General features: G+C 35.5%; 1 protein-coding gene across 11 annotated transcripts in view; it reads left to right on the top strand.

Annotated features, from left to right (window-relative positions):
• The window catches only part of CDC42BPA (CDC42 binding protein kinase alpha), a 345,992-nt gene that overhangs the window by 111,280 nt on the left and 208,657 nt on the right, over window positions 1-26,055 (top strand). For all 11 annotated transcript variants that reach the window (XM_049868072.1, XM_049868063.1, XM_049868062.1 and 8 more), the window contains exons 4-5: window positions 6,468-6,563; window positions 16,107-16,255. In XM_049868072.1, coding sequence (XP_049724029.1) covers window positions 6,468-6,563; window positions 16,107-16,255 — 245 coding nt within the window. The remainder of the gene's footprint in view (window positions 1-6,467; window positions 6,564-16,106; window positions 16,256-26,055) is intronic.

Genomic DNA, 26,055 nt, shown 5'->3' with positions numbered 1-26,055 from the left:
TATTCTGGGATTTTCCAGCTACCTTTCTATTATTGATTTCCAGTTTAATTCTGTTGTGGTCTGAGAGCCTACTTTGTATGATTTCTGTTTTTCTAAAATTGTTAGGATGTGTTTTATGGTTCATTATATGATCTATCTTGGGTAATGTTCAATGACCTTGAGAAGAATGTTTATTCTGCTATTTCCATGAAGTAATCTAGTAATCACTTAGGTCTAGTTGATTGATGGTGTTGTTCAGTTCAACTGTATCCTTACTGATTTTATGCCTGTTGGATTTTTCAAATACTGATAGACTGGTTTTGAAGTCTCTAACTGTAATAGTATATTTATCTGTTTTTCCTTGATCCATGTTATTTTAATGCTTTGTTGTTAGGCACACATAGTTTTGCCCCACATTATTTTGACATGTTGTTGTTAGGCAGATACACACTCAAGATTGTTATGTCTTCTTGGAGAATTGAACTCTTTATCATTATGTAATACCCTCTTCTGTCTCAATAATTTTATTTGCTATGAAGTCTGCTCTGTAGAAATTAATATAGGTACTCCAGCTTTCTATTAGCATTACCATGGTATTTTTACCCATCCTTTTACTTTTAATCTATTTTTATCTTTATATTTAAAGTGGATTTCATGAAGACAAGACATAGTTTTGTTTTTTGTGGCTCTGATAGTCTCTGTTTTAATTGGTTTATTAAAATCATTCACATTAGAGTGATTATTGATATTGTAGGATTAATATTGCCCATATTTGTAACTGTTTTTTATTCATTTTCCTTTTTTTTTTTTTTGCCTTCCACTCTCTTTCTTTTTTTTGCATTCTCTGGTTTTAATTGAACATTTTATATGATTCTGTTTTTCTCTCAGCATATTAATTATTCTTATAAAATTTTTTTAGTGGTTGCTCTACAATTCGTAATATACATTTATAGCCAATATAAGTCCGCTATCAAGTAATACTGTACCGCCTCATATATTGTACAGGTACTTTATAATAGGGTATTGCCAGTTTCTCCTTCCCATTCTTTGTGATATTACTGTCAATCATTTCAGCTATCCTTAAGCTATAATCACCTGACACACTTTTGCCATTAATTTGAACAAACCGTTATCTACTATATCGCTTAAAAATAATAAAAAAAAGATTCTGTTTTTATTTTGTGTTTATTTACTCCTTCTCTAATGTTCTCCCTTTCTTTATGTACATCAGAGTTTCTGACCTATATCATTTTCCTTCTCTTTGAAGAAGTTCTTTTAACACTTCTTGCAAGACAAGTCTGGTGGTAACAAATTCCCTCAATTTTTGTCTGAAAAAGTTTTTATTTCTCCTTTACTTTCGAAGGATAATTTTGCTGGATACAGAATTTCAGGTTGGTGGGTTTTTTTCTTTTAACACTTAAGTATTTCATTCCACTCTGTTCTTGCTTGCATGTGTTCTGAAGAGAAAAAAAAAACATTTTTTTTTTTTTTTTGGTGGTATAATTCTTATCCTTGGTCCTTTATAGGTAAGGTGATTTTTTTCCTCTGGGTTCTTTCTAGATTTTTTTCTTTGTTTTTGATTTTCTGCAGTGTGAATATGATATACCTAGGTATAGATTTTTTTTTTTTTTTTTAATTGATCCTCCTTGGTGTGCTTTGTGCTTTCAAGATCTGTGGTTTGGTGTCTGTCATTAGTTTTGGAAAATTCTCAGCCAGTATTACTTCAGATATTCCTTTTGTTCCGTTATCTCTTCTCCTTCTGATATTCCCATTACAAGTATTTGTAATTGTCTTACAGTTCGTGGATATTCTATTTCTTTTTCTCTTTGCTTTTAAGTTTGGGACATCCCTACTGACATACCTTCAAGCTCACTGATTCTTTCCTTGACCATGTTCAGTTACTTATAAGTCCATCAAAGACATTATTCATTTCCGTTGTAGTGTTTTTGGTTTGTAGTATATCCTTTTGACTCTTTATTAGAGTTTCTGTCTCTCTGCTTACATTACCCAGCTGTTTTTGTATGTTGCTTACTTTTTCCATTAGAATCCTTAGCATGTTAATCATATTATTTGAATTCCCAGTCTCTTTAAATTCCAAAATCTCTGGCCCTGATGTTTGTTTTGTCTTCAGGCAGCAGTTTTTTTTTTTTTTTTTTGACTTTTAGTGTGCCTTGTAACTTTTTGTTGAAAACCACACAAAGGATCTGAAGTAGATAGATCTTTCCTGTGAGGTTTTATATTTATCTGGCTAGGAGTTAGCTGTATTTATTATTTGTTGTAGCTGTGGTGTTTGAAGCTAAAATTTTCTTTAGTGTCCTTGTTTTTGTCTCTGCTGTTGTCTTTGGGTTTCCTTAGACCCTCCTTCTTAAGTAAGGTCTGAAGATTCCAGCTCTTTCAGCTGTAACCCCCCTTTTATTATATAAGACCTCAATTGATGTGGTGGTAAGGTGTAGGGGAAGGGGAGCATTGTATAGTCTTATGATTATGTCCCATTATTTTAGTCAACCCTTGGCTGTGACCCTCACAAGTACTTTTCAGCTCCACCTTCCCTGCCCCTTAGGTGAGACTGGAGGGCAAGCAGGAGCTGGAATTTGTTATTTTCCTTTCCCCATATTGAAGACTAGAGGAGGCTGGAGTTGGGTATTTCCGTTTCCCCTGGTTGGTTAACCTGAAACCAAACCCATTGCTGTCGAGTTGATTCCAAATTGTAGTGATCCCATAGGACAGAGTAGAACTGCCCCATTGGGTTTCCAATGGGCAGCTGGTGGATTTGAACTACCAGCCTTTTGGTTAGCAGCCATAGCTCACCATAGCTCTTAACCACTGTACCACCAGGGCTCCCCAGGTTGGTTAGACTTCGGTAAAACCCAAGTTGATCAGGCTCTGATAAAATAGTTTCTCTTGAGGGCACGCCTTGTTAAGCAGGGTGCATTTCAAAATACTTACTTCTCCTCCCTACCCCTACTGCAAGAAATACAAGGGGATTTTACCTGATCTCCACAGTGAGAACCTTGTGGAGCTCCTGGAAGTAAAAGTCAAGAAAATGTGGGGTTCCTCTTAAGACTAGTCTCCACCTCCTGATGCTTTTTAACTCTCAAGCTAGTCCACAGTGAGCCAGCAATTTTAAATTACAGTTTAAAGTGTTCTTTCTCGTACTGGCTTCTTTTGAAGGTTTCTGCTCCTGGCCTTTACTCCAGATAAGCTGTGATCCTCTGTATTTGCCCTCAGTTTTTAGGGCAGCAGTTTTCCCTGTGACCTCAATTCTCAGGTGCATCTATGAACAGTTATTGATTTTCAGTTTGTTCAGCATTTCCTTTGTGGTGAGAATGGGAGTGAGGCATCCAAGCTCTTTACTTGTCATATTGGAAACAAGAAGTCCAATAAGTATATTTTTAATTTTCTTTTTATTCCCGGAATATTTATTTTACCAATACATAGCTCTGGTCACTCTTATGAAATACTTTGTCTTCTGTGCCAGTAATGATGAGAAAGAGTAATTCTTAAAACTTTGTTTATATGGTAAAATTCAAGGAGAGATAATACACAAAATGGCTTAAATATATTTGTGTGATATTTTAAGATTATGCTGTGCAGAAAAAGTGCTCTATGAATAGTAAATTATTCTGTCTGGGAGACTGAAATGATCTCTTTTACAAGGATCATAAGTCATTGTATTTGAATTTGGTGAGGAATGTGTTGTAATGTTCAATTTCAGTCTTGGACTAATCCTTTGTGAGTACTAGAGAACTAAAGACATTGACTCTGAAATAAAGATTGTAAGTTTCACAGATCAGCGTGCTGGTTAAAACAGAAGGCTCTAGAGTCAGATTATCTGGGATTGGACCTAATTTTGCCATTTAATGTGACTTGGATGTGTTACTTAATATATCCTAGTCTCAGTATTCTCATTTGTCCTCTGTACCATCTCTCAGGATTGCTGTGAGGATTAAATGAGATAATTTATGTAAAGTGGTTAATATAGTGCCTAGCACATAGTCATCTTTTGTTAAATGTTAGCTTTTTTGTTTGTTTGTTTGTTTATTTTTGTTCTATTCCTAACTATGCCATAGAGGTGAACATAGATGCTTGACTTTGGGATTATAATCTATTTTTTTATCTTAGTTTTAGCAACATCATTATTCATTCTCGATAATAACATTTAAGACTTTACATGGCAGAAAAATTGATGGCATGGATCACTGACTTTGATAGAAACAGGATATTAAGGATAGTTCATGCAAGTTTTGTTTGTGAGGCATCGAAAACGTTAGCACTAAACCATAACTTTGAGTTAATTAAGTTATAGAATAGGACTTAGTAGTACCTCAAGTGATTCTGTTTTCCCCTAAAAATGAGTGAAAGCATGATGTCATAGGTTTTAATAATCTAATTGACAATTATAATTAACTTAATAATCTAATAATCTAAATTGCCCTTTAGTTTGATTTAAGCTTTAATTATGTATACTTTGGTGATGCTATTTAGTGTACATGGCTTTGGATACTCTATTTGGTCAAATAAAATTTATGGAAATACATGGAAAAAAGTTAGGGTTAATCATATTTTATATATCATGGCTGTTGAATTTATCTTGTAGGAAATAATAATTATTAAGTATAGAATATTGTGTGATCATGTTTTTAGTTTATATGGAATATGATGTAGCCATTATGAAAAATTAGGTAGATCTCTATGTACTCATGTGGAAAGGTGTCCAGATAAGTAGTTACTTGACCACTATGGTCTCATTGGAGCCCTGGTGGTGCAGTGATTAAGAGCTGTGGCTGCTGACCAAAAGATTGGCAGTTTGACTCTACCAGCTGCACCTTGGGACCCCCGTGGGCAGTTTTACTCTGTCCTGTTGGGCTGCTATGAGTCGGAATTGACTCTACAGCAATGGGTTAGGTTTATTTTAATTTTTAATTAAAATTTGTAAAAAACAAAGAAAAGAAGACAGAGAAGGTTGGATACTACATGAATATACAATGTGTGTGTGTGTGTACACGTGTGCATGCTTATGTTCACACAGAAAATTTCTGTGAAGACACCAACAGTTAATGGTGCTAACCTGCGGACAGTAACAGAGTACTGGGGCGTGATTCAAGGAGACTTACTTTCCACTTTACCTTTCAGTTCTTTTTGAAGCTTATGGCATAGGTTTTTTTTAAATTAAAACAAAGATAATGTATTATGTAAAATTACTTTTACTTGTATCCATACATTTCTAAGGTTCTCCAGGAGATGCTATTATAGTAGTGAAAATATATTCTCAGAATAAATTAAAACTCTTAAAAATCAATAAGAAAAAGGTAATCCATTAGAGAAAATGGTCTAAGGAAGTGAACAATTCAAAGAGAGAGTTAAGATGTGCAGAAGTATATGTAGAGATATTCACCTGTTATTAGGAATATGTTTGAAAAAACAACAAGATATCATTTAACTCCCATCATATGGGCAAATGTTAAAAAGTCTAATAATGCCAGGTGCATCTCAGGGTGTCGGGAAGAGGGCTCCTTCATAGACTGGGTGCAGGGTAGTGGTAACTGGCTATCTCTGGTAAAGTTCAAAATGCTTATATCCAACATTTTTAAGTGTATATCCTAGAGAAACTCTTGTGCATTTGTATAAACATATACATTGCAACATTGTAATAATATAAAATTGGAAATGACCCACATTTCTATTATTAGAACATTGTATAAATAAATCCTGTTGTATTCAAATAATGGAATACGATAGCAGTTAAAAGGAGGATAATCATTATACATGGATGAATCCTGAAAACATAATTTTGAGTAAAAAGTAATCAAGCTGGAAAAGGATAGATAAAATTATACCATTCATATAAATTTTCAAAACACAAAGCAGTACTATTGTTTTATGGACACATATGTATATGATCAAACATATAATTGGAAGGATATATACTAACTTCAGATCATTTATTACATCTGGGGAAGAAGGAAGGAGAATGAGATAGAAAGAAGAAGGAGGACAGAAACTTGTATCTTATTTCCTTTAAAATGTAAAGGCTCTAAAGTAAATATGGCAAAATGTTACCTTTTTTTTTTACCGGGATTATAGGTTGGTCTGTGTTTTGTTAAGTTACTTTGTATAATTTTCTGATATTGTTTGCACTATAACTGTATTTTTAATATAAAATGTTTAAAAATATATATTTTTCTACCAGAATGAAAATAATGAGAATGTTAACACAATGTAGGAATTTTTAAATGGGAACCTAATTTGCTGTGTAAACTTTCACCAAAAACACAATAAAATATATTTTTTAAATGTATTGTTGTAGTTTTCCAGTTTCTGAGGATGCTACAAAACTTGATTGAGCTGCTGAAAGTCACATAATATGGGGTGTGTTCCTTTTCCAGACAGAAATAGTGTAATAAACAGTTTAAACAATTGTTTGCACAATATGTTTCATAGTTTTACATAAAGTATTTTCTATCTAAATTTTTTTTTTTCCTTTTCAGACAGCATGTTTTCGAGAAGAAAGGGATGTATTAGTGAATGGAGACAATAAGTGGATTACAACTTTGCACTATGCCTTCCAGGATGACAATAACTTAGTAAGAATCATTTATGTATCTTTTTGTATCCTTCTTAGTTTTTTCTTGACAGAATTTAGCACTATTTAGCGTTATTTTCTTTAAAAAATATTCAATGTAGATGTTATATTGAAAACGACTGTGTTTCACAGAGTAAACATTGTTCATTTGATATGTGATCTGCTTTCCTGAGTAATTTAGTACCTTCCCATTGGAATTCTTTATGTTTTTTAATAAGCAAGTTAAAATTAATCCAAACAAATTAATTCCTCTCTGTGAAATTCTGTAGAAGGTGCTTGGGATTTTCTCTTTTCATGATTTCCCTAATATATTTTATTTGTAGTATTCTGTTACTATTTAAAATTTTACCTAATTTCTAAAGTGGTCCTGTGCTGTTTTAAGTAGAGCCACATTTAGAACCTAGGTTGCATCTAATCTTATATTAAGATCATGAACCTCTTGACAAAAGAATCTAGGAAAGAGCTTGCAGAAAAGTAAAAATATTAGCATTGCCAATTGAAAATAAATGAGAAGGAAGAAATAAACAAGTGAATGGGAAAATACAATTAAATCTACTATAATTCAGGATGTAATTCTTTGGCCTGCTATTCAAGGCTCTTCATTTTCTGACTTCCATTTTTGTCTCAAGGTTTATTTTCCAGCAAGCTGTTCATCAAACATTTGTTGAGTTCCTGCTGTGTACCAGACACTACATTAAAGCTCTGAGATATAAAAATTAATGACGTTATTTATTTGATAAATATTTACTGGGCATGTGCTGTGTGTCAAGCACCATCCTCTAGATTCTGGAGGTAGAGTCGTGAACCCGAAAAAGAAAGGATCTCTTCTGTATTTTTCTTGAGGATCTCTTTTCTTAGTGTCTTACATTCTAGTGAGGGGTGCCAGACAATACAGCAAAAGTCAAGGAAATAGTACTTTCAGATTTTAGGTATTACGAAGAAATTAGCCCAGGATAACGGGCTAGAGATGACCATGGCCAGGACTGTACATCGAATAGGGTGGTGAGGCCTGGCCTCTCTGAGATGTCCTGAATGGCAGGAAGGAGCCATTCAAAGATCTGAAGGAAGAGAGTCCAGAATAGAGAACAGCTGGGATAAAGGCACTGTGGCAAAAGAGGGCTTGTATGTTTTTGTGGAACAGAAAGACGGTGAGTGCTATTGGAGTACAGAAAAAAAGGGAAGAGTTGTATAAGATGGGGGTCCAAAAGTGTAAACCATGTGAGTTTGGATTTCCTAGTAATTTCAATGGAAAGCATTTGAGGGCCTTTTCTTTTTAAATAAAATTGATTAAGTTTATTAAGATACAATTTAAGTAGAATGTTCCTATCTCCCCAGAAAGCCCCCATGGATCTTTTTCTGATTGATCTCTACTCCCACCCACCTTGTCCCAAATAGGTTTGTTTCTTTTTTTCCACCTAGAATTTTATATCAATGTAATTAGACAGTATTTTTTGTTTCTGGCTCCTTTTGCTTAACATAATGTCTGGGAGATTTTATTCATGTTGTTGAATCTTTTGGTATCTTGCATGTTTCCTTTCTATTTTTTATTCCCCTCTTTTTTCTTTTCTGCCTGCTTTTAGGTTATTCAAATATTTTTTAGCATTCTATTTTATTTCATTAATGCATCTTTCTATTATTTTATTTTTTGTTGTGCTTTCTCTAGGGCTAACAATACGTATTCTTAATTTACCGGAATCTATTTAGAGCCAATATTGTATCTCCTCATACTTTATACTTCATTCTTGACATTTTATACTTCCTACTTCACCCTTCTCCATTCTTACTAATGCCTCTCATGCCTCATGAATTCACACTTGCCACTTCTTTCTTCACTCTTCATTCAGCACTGATTGACATCTAGGATCTCTGTTCCATTCTCAATCTGGTAACAGTTTCTATCTGCTAATCCTAAAATGTTCCTGTGTTCTCACCCTAGGAATGTGGAGCACAGCCCTTCTAGTCAGGGACTTATGGAGGATCTCCACAGCAACATCTAGGACCTTCCCTCTCTGCATTGTCTTCACTCTCTCTGATGTCCCACCCTGCAGGTTCCATTTGCTTCAGTAGTACTGAGGCTGGATCTCTTTTTCCTTAGACCAGTGAGACTGTGGTGCTTCACTTAAACTTCGGTTTTCTGTGCCACAGTCAGGAAGTTGGTCCCCAGGAAGACAGCTAGGTGATTTTGGGGCTCACTTCGTGTTTACCTCTTAACAATCAAAATTTTACATCACCTGTTTTTGACTTCTTGAAAACAGTTGCCTCATTTATTTTGTCCAGGTTTATCAGTTGTACTGTGACATACATGGGGTTGCCGTGAGTAAGAATTGACTCAACAGCAACTGGTTTTTTTATAGTTGTTTATAGTGGGAGGGCTAGTTCAGTACTCTGTCCTATTTGAGGGTTTTGATAAGGGCAGTAGTATGATCTGCCACTTGGAGAGTCAATTGTAAGGGGTCAAGAATAGAAGCAAGGACAGCAGAAAGGCTGTGGTTGTATTATTCTAGGTTAAGGGTAGTATTCTGGGTGAGGCTTGATGTAGTTTGGACTATGATGGTAGCAATGTAACAGGCCAGAATTGATTGGATTTTGAATATATTTTTGAGTAGAAACAACAGGACTTGCTCAAGAATTAGATATATAGGAATTGATGGAAAGGGAGGAATGAAGACTCACAGATTTTGTGATCAGTTGAAGATGTTGGCAGTTTCTGTGGCGGAGAAGACAGAGGAAGAAATAGATTTATGGGAACAAATAAAAAATAGTGACTTGGATATTTGCTAAGTTAGAGGTGATTTACAAGCCCCAAGTAGAGTAGGAATTGGAATGCAGTTCAAGGAACTTTCATGCCTTCTAGTAAATTCAGTTTTATTGGAGAGACAAAGACACGAACATTTCAGTACAATACAATAAATTATATTTGTGTACAGCGTGCCAAAAGACAACTGATTTTGGTTATGTAACCCAACCTGGGGAATACAATATCCCTCAAAGGCATGAAGTTTATGCAGACCCTTTTAAGACTAACGTAAATTAGCTCAACCAAGAAGGGAGAAGAGGTAGAGAGGTCTCGATGAGCAAAAGCACAGAGGTTTGAAGCAACTTCCTGTATTTGTGTTGATGGAGGATAGAAAAAGAGGCTTGGAAATAGGGAGGAGAGATGAGAGTGTCACATCATATATATATTTTGCCAACACGATTAGATTACGTAGTCTTTTATGTCCTTTTCAAATTTGTTTTTGGCCACGGGACTCTTCTTGCCTTTTTTTTTAAATGACAGTGTATCTGAAAGCCTAGACAATAAAAACAGAGAGAGCATAGAGAAATGGGACTGCCCTGATTGATTCTCTAGCTTTTTTCTTCTGTCTTTCCTCACATCACTGAAGGGTCCCTCAGAGAGCAAAATCTGAAAACTGTTTTGAGAATGTAGAAGGATTTGAGGCAGGAAAGGACTAGAGTTGTTTGAGGGATGAGAAGAAGGCTCATGTGATTAGAGTGTAGTAAAGAAGGAGAGAGAGATATAAACCGAGGCTTCCAGAATCAAAACCTGAGGAGGTCAGATCTTATTTTAATTTCAAGGGAGCTTTTAAGGAGATTGAGATAATCAGTTTTACATTTTTCACAGAGCACCCTGGCAGCAGCGTGGAGGATAGATTTCAGGGGGCAAAAGTAGAAGCAAGGAGACTAGTTAGAAGATATTTACAATATTCAGGTGACTAGGGATGAGGGTTTGAAATAATGGTGATAATGGCCAAGTGGTTTCAGGTACTTCTTTGGAAGTAAAATATTTAGGACTTCGTATGTTTGAGTGGATGGATATCAGTGAAGGAGGGAGAAGTCAGAATGATTCTCAGTTTTCAAGTGTCTGGCTTCTGGGACTTGGTAGTTGATGAACTGAATTGGAGATACAGGAGGAAGAGAAAATTCAGAGTGGGGGGAAGATGATTAGTTTAATAGGGAATATGTCGGGTTTGAATTGTCATGTCATCCAGTCAGTGGGTTGGATATATAAGTCTGATGCTTCTAAAGAGTGGTTTGCAATGGCACACCTATCTTGGAGTCCTTGCCTTATAGATCAGGGTTTGGCAAACTACGGCCCACAGGTCCAATGTACCCCACCACCTGTTTTTATACACTTTCCGAGCTAAGAATGGTTTTTACATTTTTAAATAGGTGAAAATAAAATCTAATCTACTTTGATGTCTATGCCTTTGCTTATTCTAGATATTTTGTATAAATAGGATCATACAGCGTGTCCTTTTGTGTCTGCCTTATTTCACTTAGCGTATTTTCAAGGTTCATTCATGTCATAGCATGTATTAGAACTTTATTTCTCCTTATGGCTGAATAATATACCATTGTCTTTATATACCATATTTTGTTTATCTATTCGTCTGTTGATGGACTCTTGGGTTGTTTTCATTACAACATCCCACCAATGTTCGTTATGAAGAATGCTGCAGTGAACATTGGTGTTCAAATATCTATTCAAGTCCCTGCTTTCAAGACTTTTGGGTATATATCTAGGAGTGAAATTTCTCAATCATATGGTAATTCTGTGTTTAACTTTTTGAGGAACTGCCAGACTGTTTTGCACTATAAACAAAACCAAATCCGTTGTTGTTGTCGAGTTGATTTTGACTGATAGTGACCCCACAAGACAGGAGAACTGCCCTGTGGGGTTTCCAAGGAGCAGTTAGTGGATTCAAACTGCTGACCTTTTTGTTTGGCAGCCATAGCTCTTAACCACTGCACCACCAGGGCTCCTTTTGCGCTATATCTGTACAATTTTACTTTCTTACCAGCTGTGTATAAGGGTTCCAATTACTCTGCATCCTCACCAACACTTGTTCTTTTTTGTTTGCTTCATGTATTTTGAAAAATTGGCTCATGCGTTTGTGGGACTGGCAAGTCCAAAAATCCATAGGTAAGGTGATACGCTGGAAGTTCTGGCAGCTTTGTGTCCCAAATCAGTAGGTGAGGTGGTGGAGGAGGGAGAATAATTCTGGCAGGATGTCTGTTTATAGTCTGGAGGGAGAATTCTCACTGGGGAAATCTTTGGTTTTGCTCTTAAGGCCTTCTAGCGATTGGATGAGGCCCACCCATGTTATGGAGGATAATCTGGTTTACTTTAGGCCTGGTGATTTAAATGCTAATCATATGTAATTATTTCATAACGATATCTAGACTAGTAATTGACCAAACGACAGGACATCATAGCCTAGCCAATTGGACACATAAAATTACCCATCACAGTCAAGCCCTTATCAACTTGGCCTTCGTACACATCTCCTTAAACCATACTTAGTCTGCATTAAAAAACAAAACAAAATAAAAACTAAAGCTTTCCTACCATTTTGACATTGCCTTTTTCTTGAATCAGCATTCACTTCGTTATTGTGACCTTTCAGCCAGTTGCCAGAGTTCTGACAGAATTGGTTCTGCCAGTTTATGCGTGTTTTGCTGGTGTTTTTGTGGGGTGGCAAGAGTATGGAACTGCTCACTCCATCATCTAGCTTCCTGCCGTAAAAGCACACATTTTGAAATAGAGATTTTTAAAAATTCAGAGTTGAAAATTTTATGGATGTTTATCCATACTTGGAGATCTTGAATTTGAAGACATAAAAGATTGTTAAAGACTCAGTCATATGCTCAATTTCTTTTTTATTTTTCTGGTGCTTTGCATATACTCTTTATGTCATGGAAGTAGTCAGTTGTGTTCATTGAACACTAACTGTCTTTCATTTGAGCGAAAAAAAAAAAAATGTCCTAAAGATGAAGAACTTTGAGTTCTGGCTCTCCCACTATTTAATTATATGCCTGGGAAAATCGTTTCACTTGCTTCGCCTTTGATTATGCAGCTATAAAGCAGGAATAACAGTTATTATCCCCACCCCCAGCATAGGAACGTTATATAAATATCCCTGCAACTTCATTCTATTGCTCTTCATGGAGAAAATGAAAGCCATTGGTTACTCAAAAACTTTAACTTTATACTCTCTTCTTGTCCTCATCATTCCCCTTAACATTTCCACTCATTCCTCCCTGTATGCAAATTTATCCATATTTGCACCTATTCTGATCTTCTTTTCTCTCAATGTTGATAAATTGTCATCCTTTGCCCTTGACTCCATCTTCTCTGTTCTTTTCCTGAACCTTTATTCCATTAGTCAGTGATAATTTGACTAGATCTTTTCCCCTCTACAACACAGATGTCTGCACATAAAAAGTTAATAGTTCTAACCTTCATTGTTTTATTTAACCACCTGAGGTCACTAATGTTACGTTTGCTGTATCCTTTTATATTTTTCTTTTGCTTTGTCTGTTTGTATGTCTGTGTGTGTTTTTTTTTTTTTCCCCTTTTTATATAAGCGAGATCATAAAATTTATGTTACTCTGCTACCTTTTTTCCCATAAAATATGTCGTGGTCATATATATTTACTCTTTTTAGACTACGTAATATTTCATAGAATGGACATTTGACAATTTCCTTATTGATTTCCATTCATATTGTTTTGGATTTATTACAGTTATCAGCAATTCTGTGCAATAAATATTCTTGTTTATATTCCTTCCATCTTGCAGCTTTTATTTTAATTAACTCGATTCCTTAGAGTAGGATTGCTAGATCAAGGGATATGAACCTTTTAAATTTCCATAGAGATTATGAAATTCCTTTCCCAAAAGGTTGTAGTGTGTCACCCTCACAAAAGCAGAGTTATTTTCATGTTACTCTTCCCAAAACTGTAATGGTCTTTTTGGTATTCTGATTGATGAAAAATGATGTCATATTGTTGCTTTGATTTTCCTTTTCCAGACTAGTAGTGAAGTTAAAAAAAGAAGTTAAGCATATATTAATTAGCTACTTGTGTTTCCTCTTACGTGAATTATCTGTTACTATCCTCAGCCCAGTTTTGTTGGATTGTTTGTCCTTTTCTTAACAACTGGTATAAGGTCTTTACGTTAGGGCCGTTACCTCCTTAACATATCTTATAGATTTATCTCTCAGTCTGTTTTTTTTCTTAAACTTGTGCAAGTACATCTTAGCCATATTGAATAATTTCATATAGGTAGTCCTTGAATAGAAACTTGTCCTACCAGGTATTAGTTTTTACTAGGAAATTAAGCAGTCAATCAAACAGCATGTTATTGATACAGGCATAGGCAACTAGTTCAATATAGCAGAATGGAGTGCCCAGGAACAAATCCAAATGTATTCGGGATCTTAAAATAGGATGAAAGGGCATTTCTTTCTTTGTTTAATTTTCATAATATTTTATTACGTTTCTCATGAAAGTTTACACAACAAAAATTAGGTCCTCGTTTGACAACTTCTGCACAAATTGTTCAGTGACATTAGTTACATTTTTCACCTGTGTCAACATTCTCTTTAATTGCGTTCTGGTTGTTCTGTTTTCAGTACTCTAGTTTCCTTCGCCCTTATCATCTCATCTTTGCTTTAGAGTAATCGTTCACCTTGTGGTCATATATAGATGGCTTTTTAATGCAGCACTGTACTCCTGGGTAATATCCTTTATTTTGTGTGCCAATCTGTTATTTCTCTAAAAGGTGGTCTCAGGATAATTTTGATCCAACGTTAAAAGAAAAAAAAAAAAAATTTTTTTTTTTTTTTTTTTAACGTTAAAAGAGTATTGTTTAAAGGGCAGTAGTCTTAGGGAGTCCCCTAGTGTCAGGTGGGCTGGTAAGTCTGAACTTTTTAAGAATTTGAGTTCTGTTTCACATTTTTCTCCCATTCTGTCAGGGTCCATCTGTTGTTGCCCTAATCAGAATGGTTGGTAGTGGTAGCCAGGTACCATCTAGTTCTCCTGGTCTTAGGGTAGATGAGGCTCAAAGGGCATTTCAGTTGAATTAGGGGAAAGAATGATTATATAACTAATTATTTTAGATAATTGGCTCTCTGTCTATAAAAAAAAAAAGAGTACTCACACCTTGTAAAAAAATTAATTTCAGATAAATGAATGAATGGGCCTGATCCCTAAGGTTAGGTTCTTTTCTTTTAAGAACCTATAGGAATACTCTAGAAGTGTCCCTCTCAAAGCATTATATTACACTGAAATTTCCAATTAACTTGCGTTTTCTCTTTCATTACCTTGTAAATTCCTTGAGGATGGGAACTCTGTCTTATTCATTGTTGAATGCCCATTGTGTAATTGTACTATCAGAACATAGCAGATACTTACATAAATACCTGTGGAATGAACGTGTGAATTTATTTGTTCCTCCATTGTTCAGTGTTCTATTTTCCATTCTCAGGATAATTGTTTACACAATTTTTTTAAGTCAGTTTATTTAACATAAACTGCCAATGCTTATAATTTTAATATACAGTAATAAAAATAATTTGAATTTCCTCAAGATATAAAATCTTAATAATCAACTCCTTTATATTCCTGAGATAATAACCTCGTTTCTATAATAAAACCACCCTAAATTCAAGGGCATTATAACTGACATAATTAAGTATCTTCTATTCACTAGCTTTCATGCTAAGTGCTACACTGTGAGGAAGGTATCATTATTGTTGTTATATCAATGAGAAAATGAGTAGCAAAAAGATTGAGTAATTTTTCAAAAGCTATTTATAACACAGATTCAGGATCTGAATACAGGTCTTTCTGACTGCAGAGCCCAGATTTTCCTGATGCCTAGTTTTCTCTCACCTTAAGTAATAATAGAATAGAACAAAGTATACACAATATGCATTTAATATACACAATATGCACATGTATATGTAATAAATTTTTGTAAAGCATTCTAGAAAATAATAAAAAGCTACAACATCTTCTGTAACATAACCCTTCATAGATAATCCCTGTGAACATTTTGGCTTATATTTCTTACCTTTTTTTTTGGCACATGTACATGCATACACTCTTAAGGGTCTGTATCTGAAATTAGTTGGCTTCTGTTTACATGTACGTGAGGAAAGTACATTCTGGCATTGGCACACTGTCAGAAAATAGGAAGAGAAACATGTATGTTGAGAATTACTATATGAGTGTATGAGTGGTTCCTAAATGTTGGCCAACAGACTGGTGCTGGTTATAATAAAGTTTCTATTAGCTCAAGATAAAATAAAGAAAATGTAATGGTGGTGGAGATGAATTTAGTCAACATAACATGAAAATGAATTTAGTCAACATGTCTTGTATTCTGAGTTTTCCCTTCCCTTTTTACTTTTTTGATAGTTAAAATGTTCAGAATTCTAGGAAATACTGGTAAAACTATGGGGTCTGTTGTTGTGAGTGCTGATGATGGTGTCCCTTTTCACTATTCTTATTGTGTAAAATACAACAACAACTAGGGAGTGGTAGTACTGTGTTGTCTCTTGCCCCAGTTTTCTATTTTATTTTACTGCTCTGTGTGGTTTAAAAGTCTGAACATGGCTGCCCATCATCGTCTTGTACAGAGCCTTATTAATTAACCACGTGAGGGCTTGACTCAGTGCTGTTGGACCTTGGGATGCATTAAATATATTAACTTTTCAGTTTCATTATTGAGTACATTTTCTTTTTTCATTCCCAGTACCTGGTTATGGATTACTATGTTGGTGGGGATTTGCTTACTCTGCTCAGCAAGTTTGAAGATAGGTTGCCTGAGGAGATGGCCCGATTTTACTTGGCTGAAATGGTAATAGCAATTGATTCAGTTCATCAGCTACATTACGTACACAGGTGAGTAAGATGGTCTTTTGGCTGTGAGTTACAGGGTAATATCTAGAATCAGCAGTCCATTTTTACCACATTATTATGGTATTAGATACATTTCTCTTGTCAATCAAAATAATTTATTTTGAGATGGTTTTAGTTGTTTTGTTTTATTGTTATTGCTATTTTTCAGCATTAAAGAACCAATGTACCTGCTTATATACATGAGTACGTGTGTATTACCTAAAATTTCCTGCTTCCGGTCAGCATTTCTGCAGAATATTTCAAAGAAAGCACTCTTATTTAAAGTTACACATTATTTTCCTTCATAAAAGAAATATGCATTGATCAGTTTTCTTATTGTTGAGTCTCCTTTGTAGTATTAGCAAGAGCACTAGGCTGTAAATCATGGGTTCATTTGACAAGACCAATGTTACGCATTTTATGTTTCTCAAGAAGATAATTTCCAGGATGGTATAAATGTCAAAATAGAGATGTTTTTGCAGGGAAGAGATCATTTTGATGGCCACAGAATAATATCTTAGTTGTAAACTGACAGGTACAAGGATTTATTAAAAATTTCCCTACAAATGTGTGTTATGTTATATATGATTTAGGATGGAGTAGAAAGAAAAAGGTGGGCCTATTTACAAAATTATTTTTATATAGAATTTTTTTTTAAACCTATTTGACACAAGGTAAAAATGCCTTCCTGTGTAAATGGTTCATAATAACTTATGTATGATAAAATTTTTTAAAATGTATCAGTTTAAAAGCAGCCTCCCGTTTTAAAAGGTGAGAAAGTAGAAGATGACAACAAAGTTATTGGTGAATTAATCATTCAAATAAAAAAATATTTCGGTTGATCAAAATGTGAGAAAGAGATGCTAAGGAGAAGTAAGCAAAGGGCTACTGCCCCAGTAGAGAGAAGTTGAACCGTTTTTCAGGACAGTGGTTTTAAAACTTTAACATGCATCGGAATCACCTGGAGGGCTTGTTAAAATCAGATTGTGGCACGACCCCAGAGTTTCTGCTTCAGTAGAACTGGATGGGGCTGGAGAATGGGCATTTCTAACCGTTTCCAGGTGATGCTGCTACTGCTGTTGCCTGCCCCTCCAGCCTCCAGTGACCACACTCTGAGAACCAGTGAGAAACACTGACTGTTTCTTCTGAGTTGTGGGTTGTGAGAGCGATAGCAGAGAAGAACATAAATTTGGGAAGAAGAGAAAGTTTTTGTTTCACTGTTTTTTTAAGATGTGGGTATCTTATGCTGATTGATTTAATTAGTTATGAAGTTCTAGAACTTTACTAAAGGGCCTTTTGATTGAAAACTATATTTCATCAGATCTCAGATTGGCTCTTGCCTATTCATGTGCTTTTTTCTGTTGATATCTGATGATCACAAATTTTTTTGAAAATAAAGACATGAACATGCTTTGAAAAATTTAAAGCACGGTGCAGTTTTTAAGATGGGCTTGTGGTCTCAAGTGAATTATAGGATGAGAAACCAAAGTGCTTTTTTGTTGCTCAAACGGTAACCCAAGATCCTAGCTGAGACCTGTCATTTAAGAATACTTACAAAAATGTCATTTCATTAGACATTGAAAGAATGTTAGTTACTAAACATAGAGTCTTTGGCTTGTGGAGTTTAAAGAGATTTTACCCTAGTCATATCTAATTCTTGACAAAGAATGATTCCTTCTGAAAATTATCCATCTAGATTGGGGATAATAAAAATGAGGTATTTGTCCTAACATTCTGCCAGGCTTGTGACAGATATTCTTAATTAATCACAGCATGCAGTTTTATATTCCTTTTCAGCGTAGCATTCTAGGTAACAACTATCTTTCTGATACTGATGTGTGGATTGAAAACCATTTCAACTCTGAACTCTGTTTAAGCTCTGTGAATCCTATTTATTCCATTGTTGGACATCTCTAATATAGAATTTTACTTTATGTTAAGCTGAATTTCTTTTTCTCTCCTAATCATGGGTTCTAGTTTTGCCTTTGGAGGCATGTATAATACCATATTATTTTACTTATGGAAAATACCTCCAGTAGGGGAGGGAGCAGTTGGCAAACATAGAAGGCACAAGTTATTTGTGTAAAAATATGGTAATCTAATTTATTTTCTAGCTATCACACCTTCTTTAGGTTAAACATTTAAAAATTTCTAGTTTCTCTATTACTAGAACTTACATACACGTTCTCTCTTTGACACACACACACACACACACACACTGTTCCTACTTCCATACCTCTTCTTCCTGCTTCCTCTCTCCTTTTACCCTTTAATGGACATGTTCCAGTATTTTAGTGAGCTTCTTAAAATATGGTTTCCATTATCTGGATAGAATATCTATTTCTATTTTTGCTATATTTTGCTGAGGGAAATGTTCATTGAATCCTCTTTTTGTAAATAGAACTGTGTTAAACTATGTGGAATTTTTGTAGTAAGTATAGCACGTAGTCCTGACTTTTAGGAAACTTTCAGTCTGTGGACACAAAATAAAAGAAATAAAAATTAAAATAATACAAATTAAAAAATTGTTTAGGACACAAATATAAGAGATGGAGAGTCCAGGTTGTGAAGTGCTAAATGAGTAAATACAAGCAAATTACAATGAGCTCAGAGACTTCAGTAATACCTTGAGTTCTGATCATCAGCTGTAATGGTAATTTAACTATGGACTTTACATATATTATTATAATTCTAAGAATCTATGTTTTAGATGTTATCTAAAATGCATGTTGCTCCATATTATAGATGAGGAAACCCAGTTTCAGAGACATGGGTCAGTAAGTAGCATAGTCTAAATTAAAGTCTAAATCAGTTCACTCTAGAATTTTTGCTCCTTATATGACATGGTATATAAGAGAAGGCTTTAATGGAGGGGTCTTGAAGAATGAGAATACTCTCTGTAGGCAGAGAGGAAGGCATTGTAGAGGTAAGGGAATGGAATGAGAAGAGCAAACAGGCAAGCAAATGGCAGTTTCAGAGACCAGTTAGTAGACTAGTTCGGCTATAAAAAGTGTTCATATTGACTCTGTTGTTGTTAGATGCTGTTCAGTGGGCTCTGACTCATAGTAACCCTATGTACAACAGAAGAACAAAACACTGCCTGGTTCTGCACCATCCTTACAATCGTTGTCATGCTTGAGCCCATTTTTGCAGCCACTGTCAATCCATCTCATTGAGGGTCTTCCTGCTTTTCACTGACCCCTCTACTTTACCAAGCATGATGTCTTTTTCCAGGTCCCTCCTGTCACTCCTGATAATATGTCCAAAATACATGAGATGAAGTCTTGCCATCCTTGCTTCTAATGAGCATCTTGGCTGTACTTCTTCCAAGACAGATTTTTCGTTCTTCAGGCAAAACCGAAAAAATCCCATTGCTGTTGAGTCAATTCTGACTCATAGCGACCCTATAGGACAGAATAGAACTGCCCCATATGGTTTCCAAGGAATGCCTGGTTGATTTAAACTGCCAACCTTTTCGTTAACAGCTGTAGGTCTTAACCACTAAGCCACCAGGTTTCCTTTTCTTCTGCCAGCCCATGGTATATTCAGTATTCGTTGCCAGCACCATAATTCAAAGACATAGATTCTTCTTTGGCCTTCCTTATTCACTGTCCAGGTTTCACATGAGTATGAGGTGATTGAAAATACCATGGACTGGGTGAGACGCATCTTAGTCCTCAAAGTGACATCTTTGCCTTTCAACACTTTAAAGAGATCTTTTGCAGCAGATTTGCCTAATGCAATACGTTGTTTGATTTCCTGACCACTGCTGCCACGGGTGTTGATTGTGGATCCAAGTAAAATGAAATCTTTGACAACTTCATTATTATCTCCATTTGTCATGATGTTGCTTGTTGGTCCAGTTGTGAGGATTTTTGTTTTCTTTATGTTGGGGTGCAATCCGTACTGAAGGCTGTAGTCTTTGATCTTTATCAGTAAGTGCTTCAAGTTCTCTTCGCTTTCTGCAAGCAAAGTTGTGTCATCTGCATATCACAGGTTGTTAATGAGTCTTCCTCCAATCCTGATGTCACGTTCTTCTTCATATAGTCCAGTTGCTCAGATTATTTGCTTAGCATACAGATTAAATAAGTACAGTGAAAAGATACAACCCTGACGCACACCTTGCCTGACTAATTTGAGTTTAGTAGGAGATAAATTAGTAAAGACAGATTTTTGTCTTTATTGTAGAAGCTCTTGAATGTCGTGCTCTGCACTTTATCTCGGTAAGCTAACATTAATTTTAGGCAATGAAGTATTTGAATACAACATTGTATTAAGTAAATTAGTTTTAAAGTGGTAAACTAAATGTCATAGAGTTTTCACACTTGGTCCGATTTCAAAGTATTTTATAATTTGTAAGTGGCAAGGAATTTTTCAACTATAGGGAGTTGGAGAATACAAAAAGAATAGTGGAGACTGGATGCGTTTAAGGAAGGAAATTCTCTTGTTTTTCTTGTGTTCTTTTTAAATACTTATTTCTAGACTTAAATACATTATTAGTCTTTTATCAACAGAAAATTTGTATTTGAAAAATTTGTATTTGATTATGTATGAAGTTTTATCAAGAAATAAATGATCAATGGAAAGTAGCAAAGGTATGAATAATCAAATCGTATGTGGGTTACATACTGTATGATTCCATTTATGTACTGTTCTTGAAATGACAAAACTACAGAGATGGAGAAAAAATGAATGGCTTAATGGTTGCCAGGAACAAGGGAGGGGAATGTGGGAAGTGAGTGGGAAAACAAAAGTATCATGAGGAAGTTCGTTTGTGGTGACAGAAGAGTTGTATATCTTGGTTAAAGTTGCACGAGTCTACAAGTGGGATAAAACTGCGTAGAACTCTACACACACACACACACACACACACACGCACACACAAATGCAGGTTAAAAAAGGGTGAAAACTGAATAAGGAATAAGCTCTGCAGTCTATTAACATTATTATACCAGTATCAATTTCTTGGTTTTGATAGTGTGCTACAGCTATGTAAGTTGTTATCATTGGGGGAGGGGCAAAGGGTACATGATTCTCTGTACTGTTTTTGTAATTTCATGTGAGTCTATAATTATTTTAAAATAAAAAGGTTTTGAGGACAAAGAAGCCTCGATTACCTGCTATCCTGAGTCTGGAAACCAAGCCCAAGAAACTCTTTCCATTCTACTTCACCTGCAGTACCTATACATTTGGGTGAATTCCTTGAAGACCTCAAATTTGCTAAGGCTCTTGGGTTTGCAGGAAGTGAGTTTTCTTAGTGCCTGTAAGGCTGGGAACTGTAATTCAGGTATTTGGGTGTCATTAATATGTAGATGATATGCAAATTATGGGACAAGCTGAGTCCATGTAGTGAAACAGAGTGGATCATGAAGAGCGTCTAAGATTGAGGCCTGAGGAACACCAGTGAGTAGGAGGAGGTCCCGGGGTGGTGCAAGCAGTTTGTGCTCAAATGCTAACCTAAAGGTTGGCAGTTTGAACCCACCTAGCAGTACCATGGAAGAAAGGGCTGGCAATCTGCTTCTGTAATGATAACAGCCAAGAACACCCTATGGAACAGTTCAACTCTGTAACATATGGGGTCGTTATGAGTTGGAATCAACTCAACGGCAATGGCTATGGTTTTTCTGTTTGTTTGTTTAGAGTAGGAGGAGCCAACAAAGGAAACTAAAAAGGATCAGCCAGAAGTTAGGAGGAAAATTATGAGAACATAGCTAAAGTGTCTTATAGAAAATAAAAGTAAACCATCTTTATCTTTAAATGTAATTACATTAATGTCTTGGCTGACTCATTTCAAACAAACGTTTATCTTTTTTCCCGTGGATACTAGTGTCCTAAGTTTCGGAGGTGGGGGTGCAGGTGAATGTAGGACATCAGTTGTTTTTATGTAAAATAATATGCCCTTTACCTTCAATTCCGAGTCTTTTTGGAAAAAAAAAAAACAAACTAAAGTTTAAGAAAATATTTTTGCTTCATACTTGTATCCAAGTTGGACACATGGTCATCTCATTTATAATTTGTAAATCTGTTCATTCATTGTGAAGATATTTTTCAGTACCTGCTGTTTTCCCAGTATTCTAGCTACTTTTTTGGGGTGACACAATAGACCCAAAACCAAACTCTTTGCCGTCAAGTCAATTCAGACTCACAGTGACCCTGTAGGACAGAGTAGAATGGCCCCATAGGGTTTCCAAGGCTGTAATCTTACGGAAACAGATGGCAGCATCTTTCTTACACGTAGCAGCTGGGGGGTTCAAACAGCTGACCTTCCCGTTAGCAGCTCAGCACTTAACCACTGCGCCACCCAGGGCTCCTTGACACAATAAAAGTGGAGAAAATATTCCTTTTCTTGAGTACTTACTTGAAGATAAACTAGCTATAATAATAAAGAGTTATTGAATTAAATAATAATAGAGTTATTGAATTAAATGACAATAAAGGTAGGTTTAAAAACAAAGCAATTAAAAACTATATACCTAAACATTGTGGAGATGTGAAATAAAAAGTAGATGAACAAGTGAATCAAGAAGACCTCTTGGAAAAAGCTCTGTCTGTGATGTTGTTGTTGTTAGGTGCTGTTGAGTCGGTTCCAACTCAAAGCAACCCTATGTACAACAGAATAAAACACTGCCTGGTCCTGCGCCATCCTCACAATCGTTGCTATGCTTGAGCCCATTGTTGCAGCCACCGTGTCAAACCATCTCATTGAGGGTCTTCCTCTTTTTCGCTGACCCTCTACGAAACATGATGTCCTTCTCCAGGCACTGATCTCTCCTGATAATATGTCCAAAGTATGTGAGATGTAGTCTCGCCATCCCTGCTTCTAAGGAGCATTCTGATTGTACTTCTTCCAAGACAGATTTGTTCATTCTTTTGACAGTCCGTGGTATACTCAACATTCTTCACCAACACCACAATTAAAAGGTTTCAGTTCTTCTTTGGTCTTCCTTATTCATTGTCCAGGTTTCACATGCATATGAGGCGATTGAAAACGCCATGGCTTGGGTTAGGTGTACCCTAGTCCTTACGGTGACATCTTTGCTTTTCAGTGCCTTTAAAGAGGTCCGTTGCAGCACATTTGCCCAATGCAATGCATCTTTTGATTTTTTGACTGCTGCTTCCATGGGTGTTGATTGTGGATCTAAGTAAAATAAAATCCTTGACAACCTCAATCTTTTCTCTGTTTATCATGATGTTGCTTTTTGGTCCAGTGGAGAGGATCTTCATTTTCTTTATGTTGAGGTGTAATCCATACTGAAGGCTGTGGTCTTTGATCTTCATCAGTGAGTGCTTCAAGTCCTCATCACTTTCAGCAAGCAAGGTTGTGTCATCTGCATAATGAAGGCTGTTAATGAGTCTTCCTCCAATTCTGATGTCCCGTTTTTCTTCATATAGTCCAGATTGTCAGATTATTTATTCAGCATACAGATTGAATAGGTATGGTGAAAGGATACAACCTTGACACACACCTTTCCTGCCTTTAAACCATGCAATATCCCCTTGTTCTATTTGAACAACTTCCTCTGGATCCATGTACAGATTCCTCATGAGCACAATTAAGTGATCCGGAATTCCCATTCTCTGCAATGTTATCCATAATTGTTGTGATCCACACAGTCAAATGCCTTAACATAGCCAATAAAACACTGTAACCATCTTTCTGATATTCTCTGATTTCATCCAGGATCCATCTAATATCAGCAACGATACCTGTGATAGGAAGAGGATATTTCAAAAGGTTGAAATAGCTTAGATAAGGAGGGCTAAAGTCAACAAAATATTCAAAGCAGTTTTGACCATTAAGGTTCAGAAATAATATTTTTCTATTACTTTAATGTTAAAGATATTACTTTATTTAGAAATGTACTTAGGAAAGTACAATATAAAGAAATACCAATGTTAGAAAAATATGTCCATCTTTCCTGTGCGTTAACAGAATGATTGCTTTTCCTATGTTTATTGAAATACTCTTTTGGAAGTCACAAAATATCTTCATTCAGTTCAATCATCCATCAGCTCAGATTTTAGACTTTGCCATAGATGCACTTTAATTTTCAACTTAAAATTTGAATGCCATCATACCCTTTTATGATTTGCTGAATAGGCAGTTTGTATTTTACGGGTGTGTCCTTTCTCTTCAATCATTAATTTTAAGTGCAAAAAATTGGGAGTAGAGGTTATTTCTAACGACTTAATAGCATTATGTGGTATGTCTGACTCAGGTTGATAAAAGTATTTGGCAAATGTTAGGTTATGGTAAATTAAGCCCTAACTGCATGTTGGAGAAAAACCCAGCTTATTTCTAAACATGTTAACTAAACTCAGCAGCCGGCTTGGTGTTCAGATGGTTGGCTAAAAAAACAAACCAAACCCATTGCTGTTGAGTTGATTCAGACTCATAGTGACCCTATAGAGACTGTATAGGATGGAGTAGGACTGCCCAATAGGGTTCCCAAGGCTCTAAATCTTTTTGGAAGCAGACTGCCACATCTTTTTCCCATGGAGCAGCTGGTGGGTTCAAACTGTCAACCTTTAGGTTAGCAGCCGAGCACTTTAACTACAGTGCCACAGCTGGAAATTTAGAAATGCTAATAATAAAAGACACAAAGTCCTACTAGAACTACAAAGAAAAATATATGTTTGATTAGAATGTTATGTTTGGGTATCATGCAGTTTAGCTTTAGATGACAGAAATGGAAAGATGAGGACTTTTGTGATGTTTTACAATAAAGCTCTTCATAGGTAATCAGAATACTGATTCTAGTAAGAAAATATGACCAGCTGATATTGTGCATCACTTAGTGGCTAAGATTTTACCTTGATTTCTGTTTCTAGTGTAGTTTTCTACGATACTACCAATGTAACTGGGCTGTACATTTTGCTGCCAAAGTTGAGGGACCTTTTTTTTAGAAACCACTTTGTTAAGAAGGGAATATCACTGATGCTTGGCAGATTGTTTTCTCACAGAGAGCGGTGCTATTGTAAAATACGTAATGCTTTAAAATGGTAGAATAGAGAGAATTAGGTATGAGTATATAATCTACATGGATGCCAATTTCTTTTCTTTAGGGTTCATCATCTGTCATTTTGTGAAAGGAAATTTTTGTTTTTTCCTTAAAAAAAAAAAAAAGAATCTTAGTGGAAGTATAGATACCCATATAATCAGATAATTGTAGAATATTAAAATGAGCTTTAAAATAGAGAATTTCTTCACTATTTTAAAACTTTTCAAAGATAAAAAAAAGATATTTTTTATAAATGATCTGAAAATCACGAACTTTTCTTTATTATCTCTCCACATAATAGTACTAGATATTAAAAAAATAAAACCCAAACCAAGCCCATTGCCGTCAGGTCGATTCCAACACATAGTGACACTATAGAATAGAGTAGAATTGTGCCGTAGGGTTGCCAAGGCTGTAATCTTTACAGAAGCAGACTACCGTATCTTTCTACTGCAAAGCAGCTGGTGGGTTTGAACCGCCAGCCTTTCGGTTAGCAGCTCAGTGCTTAACCACTGCCCTACCAGGGTTCCTTATTAGCCTTGATTAAAAAAAAAAAAAAAAAATTTTTTTTTTTTTTAACATTAATTATAATTATTAATATATTACTGCTTCATAAGACTTTTTCCCCAAAATTTCTACCCTTGGGAGTTAAGCTAAGGAGCATTCTGGCTATACTTCTTCCAGGACAGATTTGTTCATTCTTCTGGCAGTCCATTATGGTATATTCAGTATGCTTCACCAAAACCACAATTTGAATGTATCAATTCTTGTTCCATCTTCCTCTTTCATTGTTCAGCTTTC

The sequence above is a fragment of the Elephas maximus genome, chromosome 24 (genome assembly GCF_024166365.1).
Source record: "Elephas maximus indicus isolate mEleMax1 chromosome 24, mEleMax1 primary haplotype, whole genome shotgun sequence".
In the NCBI taxonomy this organism is placed as follows: Eukaryota; Metazoa; Chordata; class Mammalia; order Proboscidea; family Elephantidae; genus Elephas; species Elephas maximus.
Note: the sequence above shows the minus strand (reverse complement) of the source record. Positions and strands in the feature narration are given on the sequence as shown.